This window comes from Dendropsophus ebraccatus, chromosome 5, assembly GCF_027789765.1.
Source record: "Dendropsophus ebraccatus isolate aDenEbr1 chromosome 5, aDenEbr1.pat, whole genome shotgun sequence".
Lineage (NCBI taxonomy): Eukaryota > Metazoa > Chordata > Amphibia > Anura > Hylidae > Dendropsophus > Dendropsophus ebraccatus.
Window position 1 is genome coordinate 70,423,900 of NC_091458.1, and position 21,747 is coordinate 70,445,646.

The 21,747-nt window shown below is 42.3% G+C and overlaps 1 protein-coding gene across 6 annotated transcripts in view; it reads left to right on the plus strand.

The window, feature by feature from the left end:
- Positions 1 to 18,465, plus strand: part of ELF1 (E74 like ETS transcription factor 1) — a 93,536-nt gene extending 75,071 nt beyond the window's left edge. For all 6 annotated transcript variants that reach the window (XM_069970573.1, XM_069970572.1, XM_069970576.1 and 3 more), the window contains 7 exons: positions 7,648 to 7,822; positions 11,100 to 11,207; positions 12,008 to 12,166; positions 12,263 to 12,346; positions 13,153 to 13,345; positions 13,616 to 14,056; positions 16,954 to 18,465. In XM_069970573.1, the coding sequence (XP_069826674.1) occupies positions 7,648 to 7,822; positions 11,100 to 11,207; positions 12,008 to 12,166; positions 12,263 to 12,346; positions 13,153 to 13,345; positions 13,616 to 14,056; positions 16,954 to 17,569 (1,776 nt within the window). In that variant the 3' untranslated portion in view covers positions 17,570 to 18,465. The remainder of the gene's footprint in view (positions 1 to 7,647; positions 7,823 to 11,099; positions 11,208 to 12,007; positions 12,167 to 12,262; positions 12,347 to 13,152; positions 13,346 to 13,615; positions 14,057 to 16,953) is intronic.
- The last annotated feature ends 3,282 nt before the right edge of the window (positions 18,466 to 21,747 follow it).

Below are 21,747 nucleotides of genomic sequence, written 5' to 3' on the forward strand. Positions count from 1 at the left end.
GCATATATCAAAATTTACTAGCTTTTTATGTTTTTGTACCTTATTCAAACCCCACAACTTGTTCTAGTGACAGTGTAGGAAATGCAGACATTTATAAGGGAATGATTTTTTTTTTTTGATAGTTAAGGTCCTTTTTACAGACAAGCAATGTTTTCCCGTAACTCGGCTGAACTCTGCCACTTTTGCCTGGGCCAATTATCGGCCAAAGGTGCGTTGCTGCTGATCGCCCATGTAAAAGGCCATTGAGTTTTAGTATAATTCAGTGTCTGTAGCAGTTTGTGCATTACCCTTTGTTAGGGACCAAGAAGTTGCATTGTGGTATTGTCACGTCTAGTTCTCATTCTGGTTTTATTCTGATGTGTGGTGGGTTGCAGACCGGCGCCATGATATAATGTATGCAGCAAGACAACACATTGCTGGCTTTAGTCTTCAGTATCTGTATCTAGGCACCCTGATGTCTGTGGTTAGAAATCGTTTGACTGTGCAGCCAATTCAGATGTCTGAACACAAGTGAACAAGGGAGACACCTTCTAAAGATGTTTTACTGTAAACAGATAAAGCGGTGTCTGATCCGCCCTGTGACCAAGGGCAATATGTAATGTGTACCTATAGACACACCCAAGACCCTGTTCCATCCCCCACCATTCTAGCTGAGCCTTTGTTGTCCTGCGGCATTCATGTGATTTGCACACGTCATCCATCAGTGGACTGATCCTAAGGTGTGTAATGATTCACTGGTCTTACTGGTCTGTACAGAGGATTGTCTTTTCCCACAGCAATACCCATAAGCCACTTCTACACAGCAGTTTTTGGGGTCAGTATGTTACATAAGTAATTACAAGCCAAAACTTGGAGGGGGACGTGCATGGGAAACAACTGCAATGAAATATATGACAATATAACTGCTGTGTAAAAGTGGCTGCAAGGGTTCTTACACACTGCAGCACTACATGCAGAAAATCATCTTATTACAGTACCAGAAGTGTGAATGAGATGTTAAGGAAAAATATCTGCATGAAGGCCGACCAGTTGAGGATTTTAAAGGGAATGTGTGTGCAGTAAATGAACTATTGTTTAAAAGAGAAGTCTGGCAGAATTTTTTATTAAAGTATTGTATTGCCCCACAAAAGTTATACCAATCACCAATATACACTTATTACAGGAAATACACATAAAGTGCTTTTTTCCCTGCACTTACTACTGCATCAAGGCTTCACTTCCTGGATAACATGGTGATGTCACGACCCGACTCCCAGAGCTGTGTGGGCTGTGGCTGCTGGAGAGAATGATGGCAGAGGGATGCTCAGTGTCCCTCAGTGTCCCCCTGCCATCCTCCTCTCCAGCAGCTACAGCCTGAACAGCTCTGGGAGTCGGGTCGTGACATCACCATTTTATCCAGGAAGTGAAGCCTTGATGCAGTAGTAAGTGCAGGGAAAATAGCACTTTATAAGCATTTCCCGTAATAAGTGTATATTTGTGATCTGAATAACTTTTGGGGGGCAATACAATACTTTAATGAAAATTATCTCTGGACTTCTCCTTTAAGGTGTTCTGATGATCTCCTATGCTGCATCCCATGCTAAAAAAACAAACAAACAAAAAGACTCTAAGGGCCCTATTACAATGGGCGATTATTTCCCAAATCGGGCAGATATCTCCCCGTTTAATAAAGAAAACCAGGCGAGGAACAGTCATCGGCTGATTGTTGTCTTTCAGCAGATTAAAAAATCATCGCCGCCGGCTGTGCATTGCTGCACAAACAATCACTGTGCCCATTTAAATATATTTCTTTTAGGCACACGTTTCCCGTTTACACAGGGAAATGTACAGCTGATAGCAATATATTTTAGTGCGACCCAAAAGATGGGATCATCCCAGGATCGGGCATTTTCCTGTTCTTCAGTTGATTGTTATCCGAAGGAGCTTTTCCTACAACGCTCTTTGCCGATAATCGTCTGTGTAAAAGGCTCCTTACCCAGTATATTGGGCCGTATAATATTGCCCTCAGTTTCAAAAGCACTGACCGCACTATTGTAGGTACCATGTGTCTTATTGCCATAACAGCTAAGAGTCTACAGATCATAACATGAATGATTCCCATTCCCTTTAACACATTCCCTTTGACCTAACCTCACAATAGATTGACACTTTCTGTTCTGTAGAGGTATCATGATTGCAGGATAACATTTAAAAGGTAGTTTTTGTATATCCTTATTATTTTAGGATAGATATATGCTTATGAAATATCACATAATGGTCATAGAGTGTGCCAAGAACACTTGGCCATAGAAGTAATATGTCGGTCGGTCGCAGATTACACACAGACACACACACAGATGGCTGCTGTAAATCGGATCTCTAGATGCTGCTAACAACTCGGTGTCTCTGTCGTTATAATTTCAAAAGCTAAATCAACAGGGGATGTGATATAAAGCATGTTTGCATTTTTTTGTTGTTGTTATCATGATGTAAAACAAAGCTGTACTTACCAGAAGTCCAGGTCCAGGCTCCTGAAGGCAGATTTTAAGACTTGTGCTGGTTAAAAAAAGAGACTAAACACATGAAGTCCCGGCCAGTACAGAGAGTCACAGCTCAATTTATCTGTCAATTAAATGACTGCCTTCTCTCTGTGAGCGCTCACATGGCCTGGGAAACACAGGACTTCCTGTTTTTAGACTCCTTGGGGGAAAAAAAGTGCTGAATTTACCCGGGCTGTGGAGTCTATAAGCCCCAGCTCCAACTCCTGAATTTTATCAAGGACCGACTCCAGCTCCTTCATAAATGGCCAGTCAGACTACAGGGGAGTTTTTTTTTTTATCGAAATGGTGTAAAGTAGAACTGGCTCAGCAGCTTCTTTCTAATGTCCTACATGATCCTGGGGCGAAGAACTCAAAACTAGACTAGATAGAGCAGGTGGTCTTTTTCTGCTTACAATTTTCTATGTTTCTGGGTAGCTTCACACGTACCGGATCTGCAGTGGATTTCACACTGCAATTAGCTGCGGATCCGGGTATAATGAAGTTCTATGGGGTCCCATACCCGCAGCAGAATTTTGATTCCGCTGCAGATATGGAACCCGGCCCCTTTTAACCACTGTCCCGAAGCATACATTATCTGCTCTGCACCGCGGCTGTGTGAAGCTCCCGGCTCGCCTCGCTCCTCATCAGCCAATCGGGGCTGCTGTGCAGTGTGTAATATATGCTTCGAGCCGGGGCTGCGGGCTGTCGGGGGTTAAAGGGGCCGGGTTCCATATCTGCAGCGGAGTGAAAATTCCACTGTGAGTATGGGACCCCATAGAACTTCATTATACCCGGATCTGCTGCGGGTTTCGTGAAATCCGCTGCGGATCTGGTACGTGTGAAGGCACCCTCTAAATATTCACCATACACAAAGAAAAGATACTAACAAGGCCAGATACATGTAATATAAAGGTCAGAGAGATGCCCAGATTTATAATCTCTGTCAGCGTCCGTGCTCCTGAATCCATTGCTGCCCCAAAGGAACTTCCCCCTCAGGCAGTTAGTGACTGCATCAGTCCCGCCTTAGTCACTGATTGGCTGAGTGGGTATTTCTGAGTGGGGCTGTGACATCACAGGATTGGGAACCCGGTGGGGGACCATTAACCGTAACGCTGCACTGCAGGGGGGTGGGCAGTAAATAGGACTTCTTTAATATGATCCCAACCCTGTTCCCCCTGGATTTTACACTGTTGCCCAGAATACCCCTTTAATTTATGTCTTTCTTGTCTGAGCTGTGATTGGTTGCTGTGGTCAGTTTGCACCAGTTTGCACCTTTGATAAGTCTCCCCCATTATCTTCTGCCAGAGAGAAAACACCACTCTGAGGACAGAGGTTACTGCTACACTACTGATGTCTTCTTCTTCTTCTCATGCTTCTCTATATCACACATGATATCTCCATATTACACTGCTGCTCATATACAGTCATCCAGCATCCAGGAAGAGAACAGCACAGATCTCCCCCCACACAATGGACTCTTCCAGCTCAGAAACAAGCTGCCAAATAGTGACCACCAACCTTCCCCTGACCACCTTTATCTAATAAGGCCAGTGCTTTATTGTTGATATATGGAGGGAATGTTTCATCTTTTCTAACTAAATGTACGTGAGAAAGTGCTAATAAATAAGGTCCTTAGATTTACAGAACATAAACTATATCGATGGGGAACATTAATAAAATTTTTAATTTTAAGATCTTTTTTTTTTTTTTAAAGCTAGAGTCAGTAAATATTTTATGACTCCGATTCCACATCCCTGGTGTTTTCACTGATAACTAAAAAAATATAATGAATGTAAATTTCAAACTTGCTATACATGACATCTACTTTTGATTTTAAAAGTTATAATGACAGTGATATTTTAAAGGGGAACTTTGTGCTGTGTGTTGCCACCTCTGTCCGTGAGAGGAACTGTCCAAATCCACAGCAAATCCCCATAGTAAACTTGTCTTGTCACAGTTCTTGTCACGGACAGAGGTGGCAGCAGAGAGCACCATGCCAGACTGGAAAAAAAAAAACCACTTCCTGCAGGGCTTACAGCAGCTGATAAGTACTGGAATACTGGATATTTTTAAGTAGAATTAAATTACAAATCTATATTACTTTCTGAGGGGGAGGGGGTGCATATTGCGGGTTGTTTTGTTTTGCTCATCACTAAAAATGTAAAACGGGAAAAAAAATTCTATGATTTAAAAAAAAAGTTCCATATGTACCATTATTTGGTCTTATTTGTGAGAAAATAGAGGTGATCTTAGATCACATACTTTACAATATAGGTCAGTTACACTTTGTACCATAAATATAGCTGTTCTGTATATTGCTTTGTGCTATTGTATCCAGTTTCATGGTCGTATGACTTCCTTTGGTCTGTGTTTACGGCATACATCTGATCTGTTATTATAGTTTATTTGCAGGTAAAAAGCAAAAACCGGGCTACCAGAAAGCCCTACTCACATAGGTGCCACTACTCTCCCACTGCTGGGTTACATGTAGTGATGGGGTGCAGCATGGTTTATTGTAAGTTGACACAGTTTTAGGCTCTGTTCACACAGTAAAATAATACTAAAATCCAGTTGCAATTCTGAGGTAAAAAATACGGCTGCATTTTCAGTGTAGTAATGTTCTCTATGAAAGTCTTTTATTTGAATTATCACACAATTTCTGGAAGGAAGCATAGCAGTCTGACAGAATAGCATCTAAGAAGGCCGCTTTATTCATCATTATCATCATCATCAGCACAGCAAGCTACTTAGAAAACTGTAGTCAGGATCTTGTGTGTGTAGTGTTTGTATCACTGCTGCATTGCATCTTGGGAGTTTCTGGCCCCTTGAATATTTGGCCCTTGTTAACATTCCACATACTCAGCATTATGAGGTCAGCTTTGTTTTATTTTCTCCAGAACATAGTTTTGTGCTCTCGCCAAGCCAGTCATCTGTTTTCAACTTTGTGTCCTCTGTTACTATTGTTACAAACATATGGCAGAACTCCAGCCTCCTTCTCCAGCCTGTGTGTATGTGCTGTACCTGTTGTGGCCTCCACGGACCAATACTGACACAACAAGGAGAAGATGATAACCCCTGATAAATGATATTGGGACTGACATCAGGCTTAGAGGGCAGGAAATGACTGAACATTGACATGTTGCAGGTTGTCCTGAACTAGACAGCCCAATATAAACCTGCAGCGGTAGGCTGCTAGACACTTGGCCATACTGATACCTTAGTTTTTATTGTATTCCTCTGTATTGAGTAATGTGTTCTACTATGCTATTCTATACAACAAGAAAAAGGTATACAGGCATAAAGGGAATAGGACAGCTATTTTAGCGTATACCTGTTGCAAGGGCCCATAATAATACTTTGAGTGTATGCATAGGGAGCTTTTCCCCGTCTGGTATATACACTGGAAAAGCTCCCAATCCATTCACTGAAAGTAGCTTTATGGCCCCATGCATCAGGTATATGCTAATAGAGTGCCAGCCGATTGTTTCACTGGTCCCTATATTGATATATCAGTAAAGGTGGTGCGTGTGCTTTTAATGTGGAGTGACAACATGGCACTATTGTAAACGTATTTTGTAACCCCCAACATGGGCTGGAGGCTTCCACAGAAAAACAAATGATCTGTGTTATGGACAGGCTAGTGTTTTATTTATCAGGTAGTGTAAGTAAGGAATTGATATGATTGTTATAGTATGTGGCATGTAGAGGGTGGTGGTCTGGTTGACTGTAAGTCCTTATGAGCTACTTTTACAGCAGTCCGATTCAGCAAGAGGTTATTGCAAAGCTCATTTTAGTCTCACTCTTCATACACCAATTTCAGAAACTCTATATGGCCTCCTGATTCCCTCCTAACAGTAAATGTTGGCAGAAGGGATCAAGTAGGTTACCTGATCCCTGTTTCTCACAGGAGATACGCCGCTACCACAGAGGTGTCTGATGAACAATGTTCAGCTGACCGGCATTGAAGGTTGTGCCCACCTCAAGATGTACTGCTTTGTGTGTTCAGGACTGTCATGGGATCCTTCTAGACTCTGCTGGATGCCTGAGACAAAGGCGGACATCAGATGTGCTTATTAATTCCCGAGGCAGGCTTTCTAGCCCAGTGCTCCACATCCTGGAGTCTCCTCAGTGAGTGCAGTTCAATCCCTTAACATAAAATGTAAAAATAGGGTATAAAACTAAAATTAAACATCAAACACTGTCCAGTGTATATCTATCTCCATTGTATCGGACTTTTCTATTTATCACCACCTTGTTTGCTTCTTTGAGAAGTTTTTCTTTCCCCTAACATTGTTTGCGTTAGGTTTGGATATATTTTTTCTTCTGTCTCTCAGTAGTCCTAATAAATATAAAATACAAGTTGAAGTCTCCATAACCGTGTTGGAAGAGACCTGTAATAAAGATCAAGACTGTTTTGTTCCCTCTCCTGACTACTGATAGGGTTTTATGCCTATCTGCTATTGGAAGTTGTCATTGTACCTCTAAGTACTTGTACATATAGTATGTGGCAAGTTAAGCCAGGGGAAAAAAGTTTGTGTTTTTCAACAATATTTAGTCATGTGCATTTTACTGATTTCCTCACAGCTTTGTCACCTTTAGCATTTTGTTCATGCAGTTATTTGTGTCATTCACTGTCTATTGAAGTCTGTGGAAAATGCACCTAGAATGGTTCCTAATGGAAAATGAACCCTTTTTCTCATGTAGTAATATTGCAGTATCCTGGCATACCATTGGTGGTAACTGTGAATGCCAGTGGGCAGCATGGTGGCTCAGTGGTTAGCACTGTTGACTTGCAGCTGGGTCCTGGGGGTGACTCTGACCAAGGACAACAACCACATCTAGGAGTTGACATTTTTTTCCCCCATGTTTGCTCGATTTTACCCAAGGAATCCTGGTTTCCTACTACAGTTTAAAAATATACTGATGTACTGGTTACTGTGGGAGTTGTGAGCCACATTGGGTGCAGGGAATGATGGTTATAATGTCAGTCTTTGTTGGGTGCTGTGGTATATGTTGGCACTACCTAAATACTATTTACCTCTGCTTGATGTATCGTCTAGACTTTGGTTTGAACCATAAATATGGAGATGACAATGACACTAATCGACCCTCTTTACCCCACCTACAGCTTGACGACCCTTCAATCTTTCCGGCTGTCATCGTGGAACACATTCCGAATGCAGATCTATTACACAGTTATTCAGGATTAACATGTGTGGATGACCCTAATGACATGATCACCGAGAACTCGCTGGATGTAGCAGAGGAGCAGATCATAGAAGACGACGACCTCACGCTTACAGGTATCATTTGTTTTTTAAGTGAACAAAATTTTAAATTGTCTAAATAAAAAGGATGAATGTGACTGATAGCAAGCGATCATATAATTTCTGGTTTATGGCTAGGTTCACACTGCTTTGTGTTTACGTTTAACATAAACATAAAAATGCTGAAAAGGATAAAAACATATACTAAAACTGATGCTAAAAATGACTCACAGTATGAAATTTAATGGACCGCAATGCATAAGCCTACTATGCTATGGATAACATGGATGTTAAATGTAAAACGCAATGTGAACCTTGCCTTAGTTTTTAGCTGAGTTAAATATATTCTCTCTTCTATCTCTATCCTCACGATAGAACATCATTTACGGTCCTATCCGCTTTGTATATTTAAGGTCCCCATTCACTTTAGACAGCTGTGCCCACTGCTCAAGCCATAAATTTAAGGAGTATGGGGCTCTCCAGAATGGCCTGGGGAGTGATAAGCCACAGGCTGTGCTCTCTAGCTGAGGCTTACCCCTGCCCTCTCCATAGAGAATACAGGAATGCTTGGATGGATGGCAGAAGGAAGAGATGTTATTGAAGGTGTATTGACTTTTCCCATTTATTTTATTGGGTTGAGTCACAGTATCAGAAACAGTTGGTCACGTTACATACCTCTGCCCTTGTGCTGATCAGTGACCATTACAAAGAGACTGGTGGTACCTGCATCAGACTCCCCTGTGGCCTTAATAAGAGAATATATGTTTTTATCCCCCTTGTATTATAAGAGCCTCCTACTGGCTGAAATCGCTGCCCTCCCTGCTTCTCCAGCTATGACTTGCCAGTAAGCCATAGCTGGAGGAGTGTCCATTTACAGAGATAGGAGCTGTTGTAGCCAAAAGGGCACCTCAGCGGCCTGGCACACCTCTTTGACTCTTTACAGGATTAACACACCTTTTATTGAAGCCACAGAGGTGCCTGATGCAGGTACTGTTAGTCTCTTGTAATGATTGCTGTGCTTCAGCAGTTTCATAGTGACAGTGACAGATTCCCTTTAATATTAAAGTCCTGGCAAAAACCTTTAACTACAAGTCACTCTGTCCATGTTCTGTCATGAGTTGTAAATGAGTCTTGTGAAATATTGTGGTATGAATAATAATTTACAGCTTTGTTGTGCAAAGGAGTTTTAGAGAAAAGGTATATACAGGACAACCCTGAACATTATGGTGACCCAATTATTGGCTTGTGACTCACAGGTTATGGAACCCTTTCCTGTGAGAATGTTATTGGGTTAACCCTTGTTGAGTGATGTAGAGAATCAGATCATTTGAGCTATTACTTAAGGCCCTATTACTTGATTCAGGCCGATTCGGCAGATTGTCGCTCTGTGTAATAAATACTGTGATTAGCCGATGATGGCGATCATCAACCGACTGTGTCTTTGGTTGTGCCCTTAAATTATCGGCTGCTGATAGTTGATGAATCTGTAAAGAAAATATATACATACCTGTCCATACATACCGGGTATCTTCCTGGCCTCTGCCTGCTCCCCGCAGCCACCTGTGGCACTTCAGAGCTGGTCTCTAAAGTGACAGGCTTATCAGCCAACCACTGGCTGAGACATGACAGTGACACGGCCAGTGATTGGCTGAGCAGCATCTTGCTTCAGAGACCGGCTCTGCAGTTCTTCTGGTGGCTGTGGGCAGGCAGCGCTAAAGAAGACTAGGGAGCGTGGAGAGGTATGTATCTAATTTATTATTTTACACTGGGCAAGGGCTGCATAGACATCGCTAACCATGTCTGTGAAGCCCTTGCTGCATGATTATTGGGCTGTTTAATAGGCTTTGTATATGAGCGCCGGTCTTTACTGATCTGGACATGTAATACAGCCTTTAGTCCCACTAGGAATTTTGCTAAATCTAACTGTGGGTTATTATGATGTCCTGTAGCTAAACACATGCTAGATGACTTGCTATGTAGGGTAAACTGTTTAAGAAATCTCATCTTGTTCACATCTAGAATAGATTTAAAAGATAAATGAATAAAAGTGCATTGTGCATGTAATGTCTGCAGGAGAATTCTCGCAGTCTTACCACCAGAGCGGCAGGTAGCTTTAGCCTTCCTACACTGTATTCTTGCAGCATCTTGCTGGAATAGTTGTCCTCACGGGAAAAAGCATTAGGTTTGCTACCTGGGCAACATTCAATGGTAATGTCACTCTTGCATCATGACATTGGTTGCAAACTAATGGCTTCTGATTTGAGTTGATTTTTGCTGTCATCTTACTTTGTTAACACTGTGGAATAGGCGAGATTCAATGTGATTTCTTAAAGAGGATGTACCATCAGGTACATGCTCTTTAATCTGATCCACAGATAGAACGGCGCCATCACGGTGAAGCTGGTGCTGCGGTCTGTTTTTTGGACCGTGGCCCGGTTCCCGTGTACGGCGCTGCTCTATGCACGGTGTTGGGCCGGGGCTGAAGCACAGGAGGCGGGCCAGCCCGCCCCCAGTAGGAGGAATCCCCTGCCCCTGTATGACACGGCTCCATTGATTCTAATGGAGCTGCGTCATAGAGGGTAGGGAATTCCCTCCCACTGGGTGCGGGCTGGCCCGCCTCCTGTGCTTTGGCACCGTACACGGGACCGTGACCGAGACGTTCTATCCGTGGGTCAGATTACTTTTAAGCGCAATCTGTGATCTGCCCAAAGTACTGACATGTACATTTTTTTTATTTATATAATGGAAGTCAATGACTGAATGACAAGAACTGATCCAAACAAATGCACACAACTGCATCTGCCCCCCCCCTCAAATTAAACAGATAGTAAAAAAGAAGTGTGGCCCTACCCTTAATTTTATAAACTTCTCTCACACAATTCATACCCCCTAAATGCAGCACTAGTTATTAGGCTACATTATGTTCAGCAGTCACATAGAGAATGAATATGGTGAAGCACATGTGCTGCCTTTGTGTTGACTTGAGGGACAAGGGTTTTTTTTTTTATAATCTTTTTTTCCATTTATGACTATATGTATGTACACAATCCAGTTTTTACTTGCAAATACTATTCAACAGTCTATGATCATTCCAGTGCACAAATAAGGCAATAGTGCCATCTGCTGGTCAATTTTGAAAATGCATAATCGTGACCAGTTTTTGTAAATCGAGACCGAGGAATTTACAAGTTCTGGTCAATGGCTTATGGTAACAGGTTTCCATAACACAACATAAACCCACAAAGCATGTCTTTCTTTTTTTAAAGAAAATATAATGTAAGTGTTAAATAATGTAAAACTTATTTTCTTTTAGTTGAAGCTTCCTGTCAGGATGGTGATGAAACCATGGAAACAATTGAAGCAGCCGAAGCACTTCTTAATATGGACTCTCCAGATGCATTATTGGATGAGAAAAGATTAGGTTAGTATGTGATGCTTTATGTGACAAATATGTATTTGTAAGGCTAGAGATATGCCAGGCTTCAGGCACCTAACCAGTGCTGGATATAATCTTAGCAGTTTGGGTAGTTCACTGGGGAAAGGAGGGAGAGTCCATGACTGCTTAAAGCGGCACTATGAGCAGGTTCTTCCCAGAGAACCTGCTGATATGCTGCAGTAGCTGTGTACCACAGTAGTACATTGCCACTACTTTAACCCCTGTCCTCCTGCGCATTGTTTGGTAAATCGTTAAATGCTCTTAAGCAAATTACTTGGCGTTGCTTGTGGCCGGAGAGCATCGCTGCGCCCCGCCCAGTCCGCCCCCTCCGGTCCTGCCCACTAGGCATATTCATATCTGCATAGTGGGCTGTATACACTGTTGCTGTGCTGGGAAGCAGTTCTGCCAGAGACAGGCTGCTTCCTCACACATGCGTGAACCCCCCGAGCCGCCGCTGACCCTCCCGGAGGTCCCTCGGGACGTAAATATACTTATGTCTTTAGGGACCTCCGGGAAGGAGCGGCGGCGGCCTGCGGCGCTCGCGCATGTGTGGGAAGCAGCCTGTCTCCGGCAGGACTGCTTTCCAGCACAGCGGCAGTGTATACAGCCCACTATGCAGTTATGAATATGCATAGTGGGCGGGACGGTAGGGGACGGGCTGGGCGCGGCGATGCTCTCCGGCCTCCGAGCAATGCCCTAAATGCTCTTATGCAAGTACTTCTGTGGTACAGCCACTGCAGCATATCAGCAGGTTCTGACATTTATTTTATTGATTTGATTTACAGCTAATATATTTGGAACATCTGAAGACGAGCTGATCGTCACTCCAATTACACATGTGTCCGTCACTGTAGATGGAATTCCGGAGGTGATGGAAATCCATCAGAACATGTATCAGGAGCCAATAGAATCTCCTCCAGATGAGCAGCCTAAAAGAAAAAAAGGTATGAAGGGGTGAAGTGTGTGTGAAGCTTTGCTACCCATCTACTATATAGTCCTCATTGTGTTTATATTGTTGTTTCTAAAATGTTTTCCTTTAGGGAGAAAACCAAAAACTACTCGCCCTGAGTCCCCCACCACTACTCCAAATATATCTGTAAAGAAGAAAAGCAAAGATGGGAAAGGTAATGTTATAGCCTATATTCTAGCTGCAAATGGATTATTCAGTCAACAGCTGTCATCTTTAGGGTAAATGCACACTGGTGGATATGCTGCAGACATTTCTATAGCAAATATGTGGATAAATTTACATGGAATCATGCAGATTTAGCTTCAAGTTTCTAGGATAGTGTAGAAAATGGTGTGGATTTGGTGCATATTTTACCTCCCGCATTATCTTTAATGGTTTAAATAAAAAAAGAAGTCCAAGGGCACTCACCTCTGCCCATCTTTGTGGGTATAGTTAGACACTGGAGACGCCAATACCTCACACTGATCACAGCCTCTGAGGAAGCGCGCACAGACGCATGAAACGACTGACATCAGTGGGAGGTATAGGCATCTCCAATGTCTGTCTATACCCATGAAGATGTTTGTTTTTATGAAGCAATAAAAAACAATCCAGCAGTGGTGTGTGTCCTAGTTCTTCTTTTTCTCATTCAAGTTATACTGTTCTACTTGTTATATTGCCTAAGTGAACTGCGTCACATATGAACACTAAATATTCACCAGAGTGAACTTGAATACACAGTAATATGCCTGCTAGTAGTCCTGTAGTTATAGTTTGTCTATACGTCTTTAATGGTTTGTTTGCCACAAATCTGCTTGTTTATGTAGTGATGGGGGGAGTAGGATGTATTACTGAATACCTACGCAGTTATCAAGGCCGATTTGGGGACCTTATTTTAGGAAGAAAAACTATTCGATTAAACAGTTGCAGATGGCTGAAAGTGGGCATTATTTATTTACATGTCTTTTTTTTGTTTTCTAGGTAATACCATTTACCTTTGGGAATTCTTGTTGGCTTTGCTTCAAGACAAAGCTACTTGTCCAAAGTACATTAAATGGACTCAGAGAGAAAAGGGCATCTTTAAACTGGTGGATTCCAAAGCCGTTTCCAAGCTATGGGGCAAGCACAAAAACAAGCCTGACATGAACTATGAAACCATGGGGAGGGCACTCAGGTAAGCTAACACACAGGTAATGCATTGCACTGCTCAGCAGAGAATCCACTAAGCTCACATTCCAAATTAAGATAAGTGTCAATAGTTGGGACCCTGCCAATTTCCAGATTGGGGTCAAGTCTCTGGGCCCCATTCTTGAAATGCATGTGTTAGGGTCCAAGGCAAGGCAATGATATTTCATTACTATAACCCCTGTAGTGTAATAGGTCATACCCAATGTGTCCAGATTTGTTGCACTGGGTTAAAAGGTGTGTGTCTGCTTGTTTACAGGTACTATTACCAAAGAGGTATTTTAGCTAAAGTGGAAGGCCAACGTCTTGTCTATCAGTTCAAAGAAATGCCAAAGGATCTTGTATACATTGATGAGGAGGACTCGAGCTCTGCAGAATACTCAGGAAATTCGCATTCTCCAGTTTCTACTCCTCGAAACCAAGCACGGGCATCTAAAGTGGCTCTAAATGCTGGACCAAAAGGTAGTGCAACCACTGTTGTAAAGTCACCCAAGTCTTCGAAAGTGAAAGAACAAGAGGAGACTAGCCAGCAACAGTTGTCTTTAATACCATCAGATATGCTGAGGGCAGTGAGTCCTCAGCCACCTCACCCAACTCAGCTTTATCGGACAGTCCATGTAATGGGTGGACAGACTCTTCCTGATCAAGGCTTAACATGTACCATTCAGAATGATACAATGTCTCCTGTACAGACTATCAGGTGAGTCTTTGTTTTGATTATTTTGGTTAAAGTAGAATTTCAGAAAAATAGTTACCTAATCTTTAATTTTACTAATTTTAATGGCTCCTTTCCTGAGTTAATTTTTGTAATGCATGTGCGCAAGAAATAGCAATTTTCAACATCCCTAAATTTTTGGGAAACTGTCGAAACACTGAAAAGGTATGTCCACGCTACGGAATACCAGCGGATCGCCCGTCGCTGGTCCCATAGGTTTCTTTCTATTGTGTGGCAGATTCCGCTGTCCGCCTGAAGAATGAACCCGCTCATTCTTCGGGTGGATGGCGGAATCTGCCAAACCATAGAATGAAGCCTGTGGGACCAGCAGATATGCGAGCAGGGGCGAGCTGTTGAATCCGTGGCGGGTGATCCGCCGAGATTAGTAGTGGGGACATACCCATAGGTTTCCCTTTCACACACAAGCTGAAGATATGCCTATGATTATTCTAAAAGAGCACAGCCATTCAGAGTGAATATCTGCCAAAAAAAGATCAATGAAAAAATTCCAATGAAGTACTCAATCAAGAGTCTCCACTGATGCCCCCCAAAATTTAAATATGCAAAACAAGAGTCCGTCGAGCCACGGTTGCGAGTCTCAAAACAAGGGATAGCCAGATATCTCTAGCCTGTTGCCACGGGGTGCCTCCATGATGGGGAGAGCATCACACCACCCTGATAGGTAGCCCCTTAAGTCCCACTCGGTTGCGAGTATTGGAACATAAATAGGGAAACAACAGGGTGGCCCCTTTTTGTCAACGTCTAACTCAAGGTGCGAGTATTGCAATCATGACAAGGGCTTGCCAAGGCAGGCAACCATCCACAGACAGCCATTTCGGGGTATTTTCCCCTCGTCAGTGTGGAGCCGGATTCTGGCTGGTTGGGGCAATGACAAATTGTTGCCTTAGCCTCCCTGTCATAATAGGAGTCTATGGGAGGCGCGTGCTGCTGCTCTCCCCGCGCTGAAGAATGAACATGTTAATTCTTTAGCGCAGAGAGACGCTCTGAGAACAGCAGCGTGCGCCTCCTATAGACTCTGATTATAAGAGGAAGGCTAACGGCATTTCGCGGCGGACAATTACGCTCGTTTTGCTACGTGTGAACGCATCCATACAGGTGAAGTTCAGACTTTTCAGTAAATGTTAATTTCTAATATTTGGTTGAAAACCCTTTGTTGGCATTGACTGGCTGAAGTCTTGAGCTCATGGACATCACCAGACGCTGTGTTTCCTCCTGTTAAAGGGGTTATGCAGCACTACAAAAACATGGCCACTTATCCCCCTCTCTTGTCTCCAGTTCAGGTGTAGTTTGCAATTAAAGGGGTTATCCAGCGCTACAAAAACATGGCCACTTTCCCCCTACTGTTGTCTCCAGTTTGGGTGGGTTTTGAAACTCAGTTCCATTGAAGTAAATTTAATTGCAAACCGCACCTGAACTGGAGACAACAGTAGGGGAAAAAGTGGCCATGTTTTTGTAGCGCTGGATAACCCCTTTAAGCTCCATTAACTTCAATGCAACTGAGTGTGAAACCCCACCCAATCTGGAGACAAGAGAAGGGGAAAAGTGGCCATGTTTTTGTAGCACTGGATAACCCCTTTAAGGCTCTGACAGGCCTTTACTGCAGCCATTTTCCCTTGCTGTTTGTTTGTGGGCCTTTCTGGGTTGCTTTGGCTTTGTTTTTGGGTCATTGGTTGGCATTTCATTATACAGATAGACAATCAGTTTGTCTGTATTGGAGCACATGGTATGTCTCTGAATAGCTCTCTGAATTCCTTCCCCTGCATCTGTCCTGTGCCACATCATCAATATACACTAGTGACCCAGTGCCACTGGCAGCCATGTTTGCCCAAGCCATTATACTGCCTCCACCATGTCTTCCAGATGATGTGCTATGCTTTGGATCATGAGCTGTACCATGCCTTCACCGTACTTTATTTTTTCTTTCCATCATTCTGGTAGAGGTTAATCTTGGTTTCATCTGTCCAAAGAATATTCTTTCAGAACCATGCTGGCATTTTTAGATTTTTTTTTTTTTATTGTTAAACAAAGTCCAACTTACCCGCCTTTATTCTTGAGGCTTATGAGTGGCTTGCACAGTGCAGTGGACCCTCTGTATTTACTTTCATGCAGTCGTATATTTATGGTAGATTTGAATATTGATACGACTACATCCTGGAGAGTGGTGTTCACTTGGTTGGCTGTTGTCAAGGGTTTCTCTTCACTATGGAAATTCAAGTCAATTGTCCAATTACTTTTAGTCCCTTACAATCAGTGTGGTGTATGTCAACAAGTTGAAACTTTTAAACCCTTCATCCAATATTAATACCCTCAAATGAAAGCTGAAAGTTTGTCCATGTCCATTATATAACTATAACTTGGATATGTTTCAGTAAACGGGTAAACAAAAAAAAACAAAACCTAAATTAGTGTCTGTATCCAAATATATATGGATCTAACTGTATGTACTTTAAACTGGTCTGTGCTTTTGTAAATATTGTGCCTTGTGTATCTTGTATCGATTTTCAAGTTAAAAGTTGCTTATTTCTCCATTTATGTATAAAGCTAAATTCAGAATTCTGGTTTCCTGTAACCAGAGAGCAGTGCTTTGTGGAATCTGACATGATGTAAGCAGTAAGGCTCAGTTCATGCCATGCTAAAGCATATTTATATCTTTTATACTGCTAGAAAGGGATGGGACAAGATGCATGTTCACTTAGATACTTGTGCTGTTAAAGGGGTTGCCTAGGATAAGGAAGAACACTGATACTCTCTTGCAAAAAGGTTCAGGCAGCATTTGTTACACGTGGTATAATACATTTCCCATTAAGTTAAATGCAATATTCATTCTGTTTTATGTTTATACGTTTGTGCTTCTCTTCTAGAGCAATCCAGTCTCCAGGGCAGGTCCCAGTTGTGGTGTCACCTGGCAGTCAGCAGCTGCATACTGTAACACTCCAAACCGTGCCTCTCACCACAGTCATAACAAGCACAGACCCTACTGCGCCAGCAGGGTCACAAAAATTTATACTTCAAGCCATTCCTTCGGCACAGCCGATGACAGTTCTCAAGGATAACATGGTGCTACACCCTCAAAGAGCCGGCTCACCTCCACCATCCATTGTCCTGAGCACCAGCCAGGTCCAGCAAGTTCTTAATGGCAGTGTTCAAGGTCTTTGCAATGGAACAGTCAGTGTGCCTTCATCTCCAGCCTTCAGTGCAACCACTCCAGTAATGACCTTCTCAACAAGCACTTCACCTCTGATTAACCAGACTCCTGGCACAGTCATCACATCAGTTATCAAATCCCCAGAGTCCAGACAAACACTTCTTTCTTCCACTATTGACCAGGATTTCCAGGAAGAATCAGAGGAGACTTCTGAGCAAACTGAACAGAAATATCATCCTCCGTGTGTACTGGTGGTAGCAAGTCAAAATGGATTTCCAACCCATGTGGAAATTAAAAAGGAAAATGACCCATGGGAATTTGACTCAAATTGATAGAAGATTTCTATATATTTAAGATATTCCAAATGTGATGGGCTCTTCCTTAATATTCTATATATTTTCCTAAGCACATCTATATTTTTCATAAACCCTCTTCCTGGTATGCGATACCATTGCAGTAACAATTTCTCATCAGTTGGTTATGATTTTAAGCTTTTCTTTATTGGCATTCTGGAATCTTAATCAGGAAAGTCCATATTCTTCATAAAGAATTCCACTTGGGTGTATCGCTTATTCCAGGACTGTTATGTTGAAGGAATGTGCCTTTTTGTTCTGTAAGGACAAAGTGTAACTGTCTTTGATGCAACTATTTTTTAAAGCTGTTTTTGACAATCTTTCTGTGTGTTCCCTTAAGCTGTGCTTTCTGTAAATTCTATTTTGTTAGTCTGTAAATAAGTAAAGCCAATACAGCTGTGTCTTCTAGCTATCTCTTTTTGTATCTCCACACTGATCCTTGACTACTTAAGAATATAAAATATCCTAAGAATCAGATGTAACAACACTGAGGTTTGCACTGTTCTAAAGACATTTTTCCAGTCTGTACTATGTTTAACTCTATTATAGCGATCTTTAGCAATAACTACTGTGCCTTTAATCCAGCTATACATTACATTAGAATATTTCAGGTATCATGAAAGCAATTTAATGGTATAGAGAATCTTTTTTATATGTAAATAATGTATATTCATCTACAACTGTGGAAACAAATGCTAAAAATCAAATTAATACAAAAAAAAAATTCCGTACATTCTAAAGAATTCCAACAAAGCAAATAAATTTTATAGACTCAAGATCCATATATGTTTAGAGTTCAGATGTTATACTATATTGATAGAGATGGAATTTGTATTTAAAAAAATGTTAAACTGTTAAAATACTTTTCAAGCTGTTTTTTGTATTTTTAATTGGTTTATTAAAAAAAATAAATCTATGTTCACATAAACATTCAGGCACCTATTTTTTAGTTTTAGTACTGTAAAGCACCATAGCTGGGGACCCTATTAGGCATTACACTGGTAAGCATACCATGCTTAAGATAAAAACTTAGCTTTATTCAGAATTACCTAAAATTCATACCAAAAACAATATGAGTGCAATAAAACAGAACAAGGCCAGAGGCTCCGCTTGTATCTGATACCACTACTCTTAACTAGTACACCCTGCCTACACTTGAGTAGCCTTCTGATCCAGGCGTCCCCTGAGTAAGGAGGGACTTTCCCCTACATAGGGTGGAGAGACCTGTTGTGAATGTGTTCTGATGGCAGGGAAAGAATTGTCTATGTAAAACAATTATAGTATGTATATAGTTTTGTCAGATTTGATCTAGTAGATAAAATGATACATTTGCTTCCATCATGTTCCCCCCCACTGAATAGTCATTGGGAATTTATAAGGCATCATCTATAATATAATTATTCCGTAAATGTATCTGTAATTGCGGATCTGCAGTTATTTAGAAATTTAGGGCACATTGATTTCAATTGGGATATTCACACTGTCCTAGTACGGGCAGTAATTGCGGCACAAATTCTCCCATAGAAGTCTATGGGAGTATCCGTTATTTTTGCAGATCTGTAATCTTTGCAGAAGAAACATGTAATGTCTGCAAAAAAAATCATCTGTATTTTATGTGGATTCGCAAAAAAATGGAAAGATTACAGATGCACTATGGACAAATTATTTTTGCAGATGATGAGTGCAGACATAATGTTTCTGAAAAACTACTGAATGTGTGAATGAGGCCTAAGAGTCCTATCTCTAACAAGATCATTTAACATTAACCTGAAATCGTTCACCATATTACACAGAATAGTCGTTAGTTATGATTGTTACTATGATTGTAACAACGATCGTTTACCCATCTGATTCCAACAAATGAAGCAACTATGTGGAATTAGGGTCTATTTACACAGAAAGATTATCTGCCAAAGATTTGAAGCCAAAGCCAGGAATGGATTTGAAAAAAGGAGAAATCTATTACAAAATCTCAAATCTTTCAGTACTTATCAGCTGCTGAATGGAAGTGGTGAATTCTTTTCAGTCTGACACATTGCTCTCTGCTGCCACCTCTGTTCCAGACAGGAACTCTCCAGAGCAAAAGCAAATCCCCATAGAAACTCTCTCCTGCTCTCCAGACTGAAAAGAATACATCACTTCCTGCAGGGCATACAGCAGCTGATATGTACTGGAAGATATTTTTAATAGAAGTAAATTACAAATATCTGGCACCAGTTGATTTGAAAGAATCTATTTTTGTGAACTACCCCTTTAAGATGCATAATGGGGTTGAATTCCCCGTCTTATCCAGTCCATCTTACGTGATCTAGACCGATGGAGGTTGCTACCTCTAACCCTAATGGCCAGGTGCAATCTGGTTAAAATTATGGCATTTTCGAGGTTGCTTTATCCATTGCAAGCCATCTTCATTTTAATCAAGCATTCAGAAACCAATAAATTGAACACAGCATTTCTGAAATTTATATGGAGGGGTGGCCACCCATGTATTGCGTTGAGGAAATTAAAGCACAAGTGCCATAAAAAACTTTTTCCCAGTAATTGAAGCACATTACACAGTTATATAACTCTGTAATGTGCTTCAATCACCTATCTGCCTCCCTTCCCTGTCTTTTCCCCCCTCCACCCCCCACCAGGAAGTGTCCTAACTTATGCCCCTATTCCACAGGGCGTCAGAGGAGCAAACGAGCGCTCTCAGCGCTCATTTGCTCCTCGTTCCCCGCTCGCTGCCGCTATTCAACGCGGCTGCAGCGAGCGGGTGAGTGCGGGAGGGGGCGGCGGGGAGCTGCGGGGGGGCTGCCCGGGGGATCGCTGATCGTCCGGGCAGCCCATAGGATATAGCAGCGTCTGCTGCCGGCGCTCCTATTCAACGGAGCGACGGCAGCAGATCGCTGCTATATCAGTCGTTTGATTTTCAACATGTTGAAAAACAAGCGACTGCAACGATCAGCCGACATGAACGATGTCGGCTGATCGTTGCACTCTATTCCACCGCACGATCATCGTCCGTAGCGGCCGATATCGGCCGAATACGAACGATAATCGTTCCGTGGAATAGGGCCTTTACACAGACCTGATTACTGTCTTCACCGTCACCAAGCTCTTCTCTCAGCTCCTTCTCCTGTTACACTAGCCTCCCCCCTCCCCTGCCTTGTCAGGTGACTCAGCTTGCTCACCTCCGATTGGCTGAACAACTGCAAGCCATTACTTGTCACATCTCACTTGCTTATCTTCCCTCAGACTGACTCCGGCACTTAGGCAGCTCCCCCCTCCCCTCATACCCTCTCTCCTCCTCCCCTCATACCCTCTCTCCCCCCTCCCCTCATACCCTCTCCCTAGTGAAGGAGTCATGTCACTAGAGAAGATAAGCTGAGCAAGCAGAGTCACCTGACAAGGAGGGGAGCTGCTGTAACAGGACCTAGAGCAGCCCTCCTGCTGATGACTCATCCTCACAAGAAGGAGCTGCCTGGTGACGGTGACGACAGTAATCGGGTCTGTGTGAGTCAGGACACTTCCTGGTGGGGGGTGGAGGGGGGAAAAGACAGGGAAGGGAGGCAGATAGGTGATTGAAGCATATTACAGAGTTATATAACTTTGTAATGTGCTTCAATTACTGGGGAAAAGTTTTTCATGGCACTTGTCCTTTAATGATGTATCAGGACCTAGGGGGCCTAAATTTCCTGGATGTTAGGCGCTATAATTTAGCTTGTCTCCTGACACACAGTGTGGACTGGGTGGGGGGGGCATAATCCAATGTGCATTTGGAGGAGGCTATGGCTTCACCCTGGTCTTTACAAGCTCTCTTATATACTAAACTGCCCGCTATACCTCTGTATAATAAACAATATATCTTACTGAAGGCCATCATCATTGCGTGGAAGTCTAGCATGAAGGAGGTGAAGTTACCTTTTGCAATAGGCAAACATGCCTCTATTGTCTCATCCTGCATTACCAAAGGAGGCCAGAAATAGATTTCACCATAAGTGGAAGGAGAAAGGTATAAAGCAGGTAAAGCATCTTTTACATGACTCTGAACATAGGTACCTCACGTTTGAGGAAGTTCAGTCAAAATATGATTTGGGACCAGGACACTTTCTACTCTATAGTCACTTGATGTCCTTTTTACGACCTAGATTACAGGAGTTTGTTTCAAACTA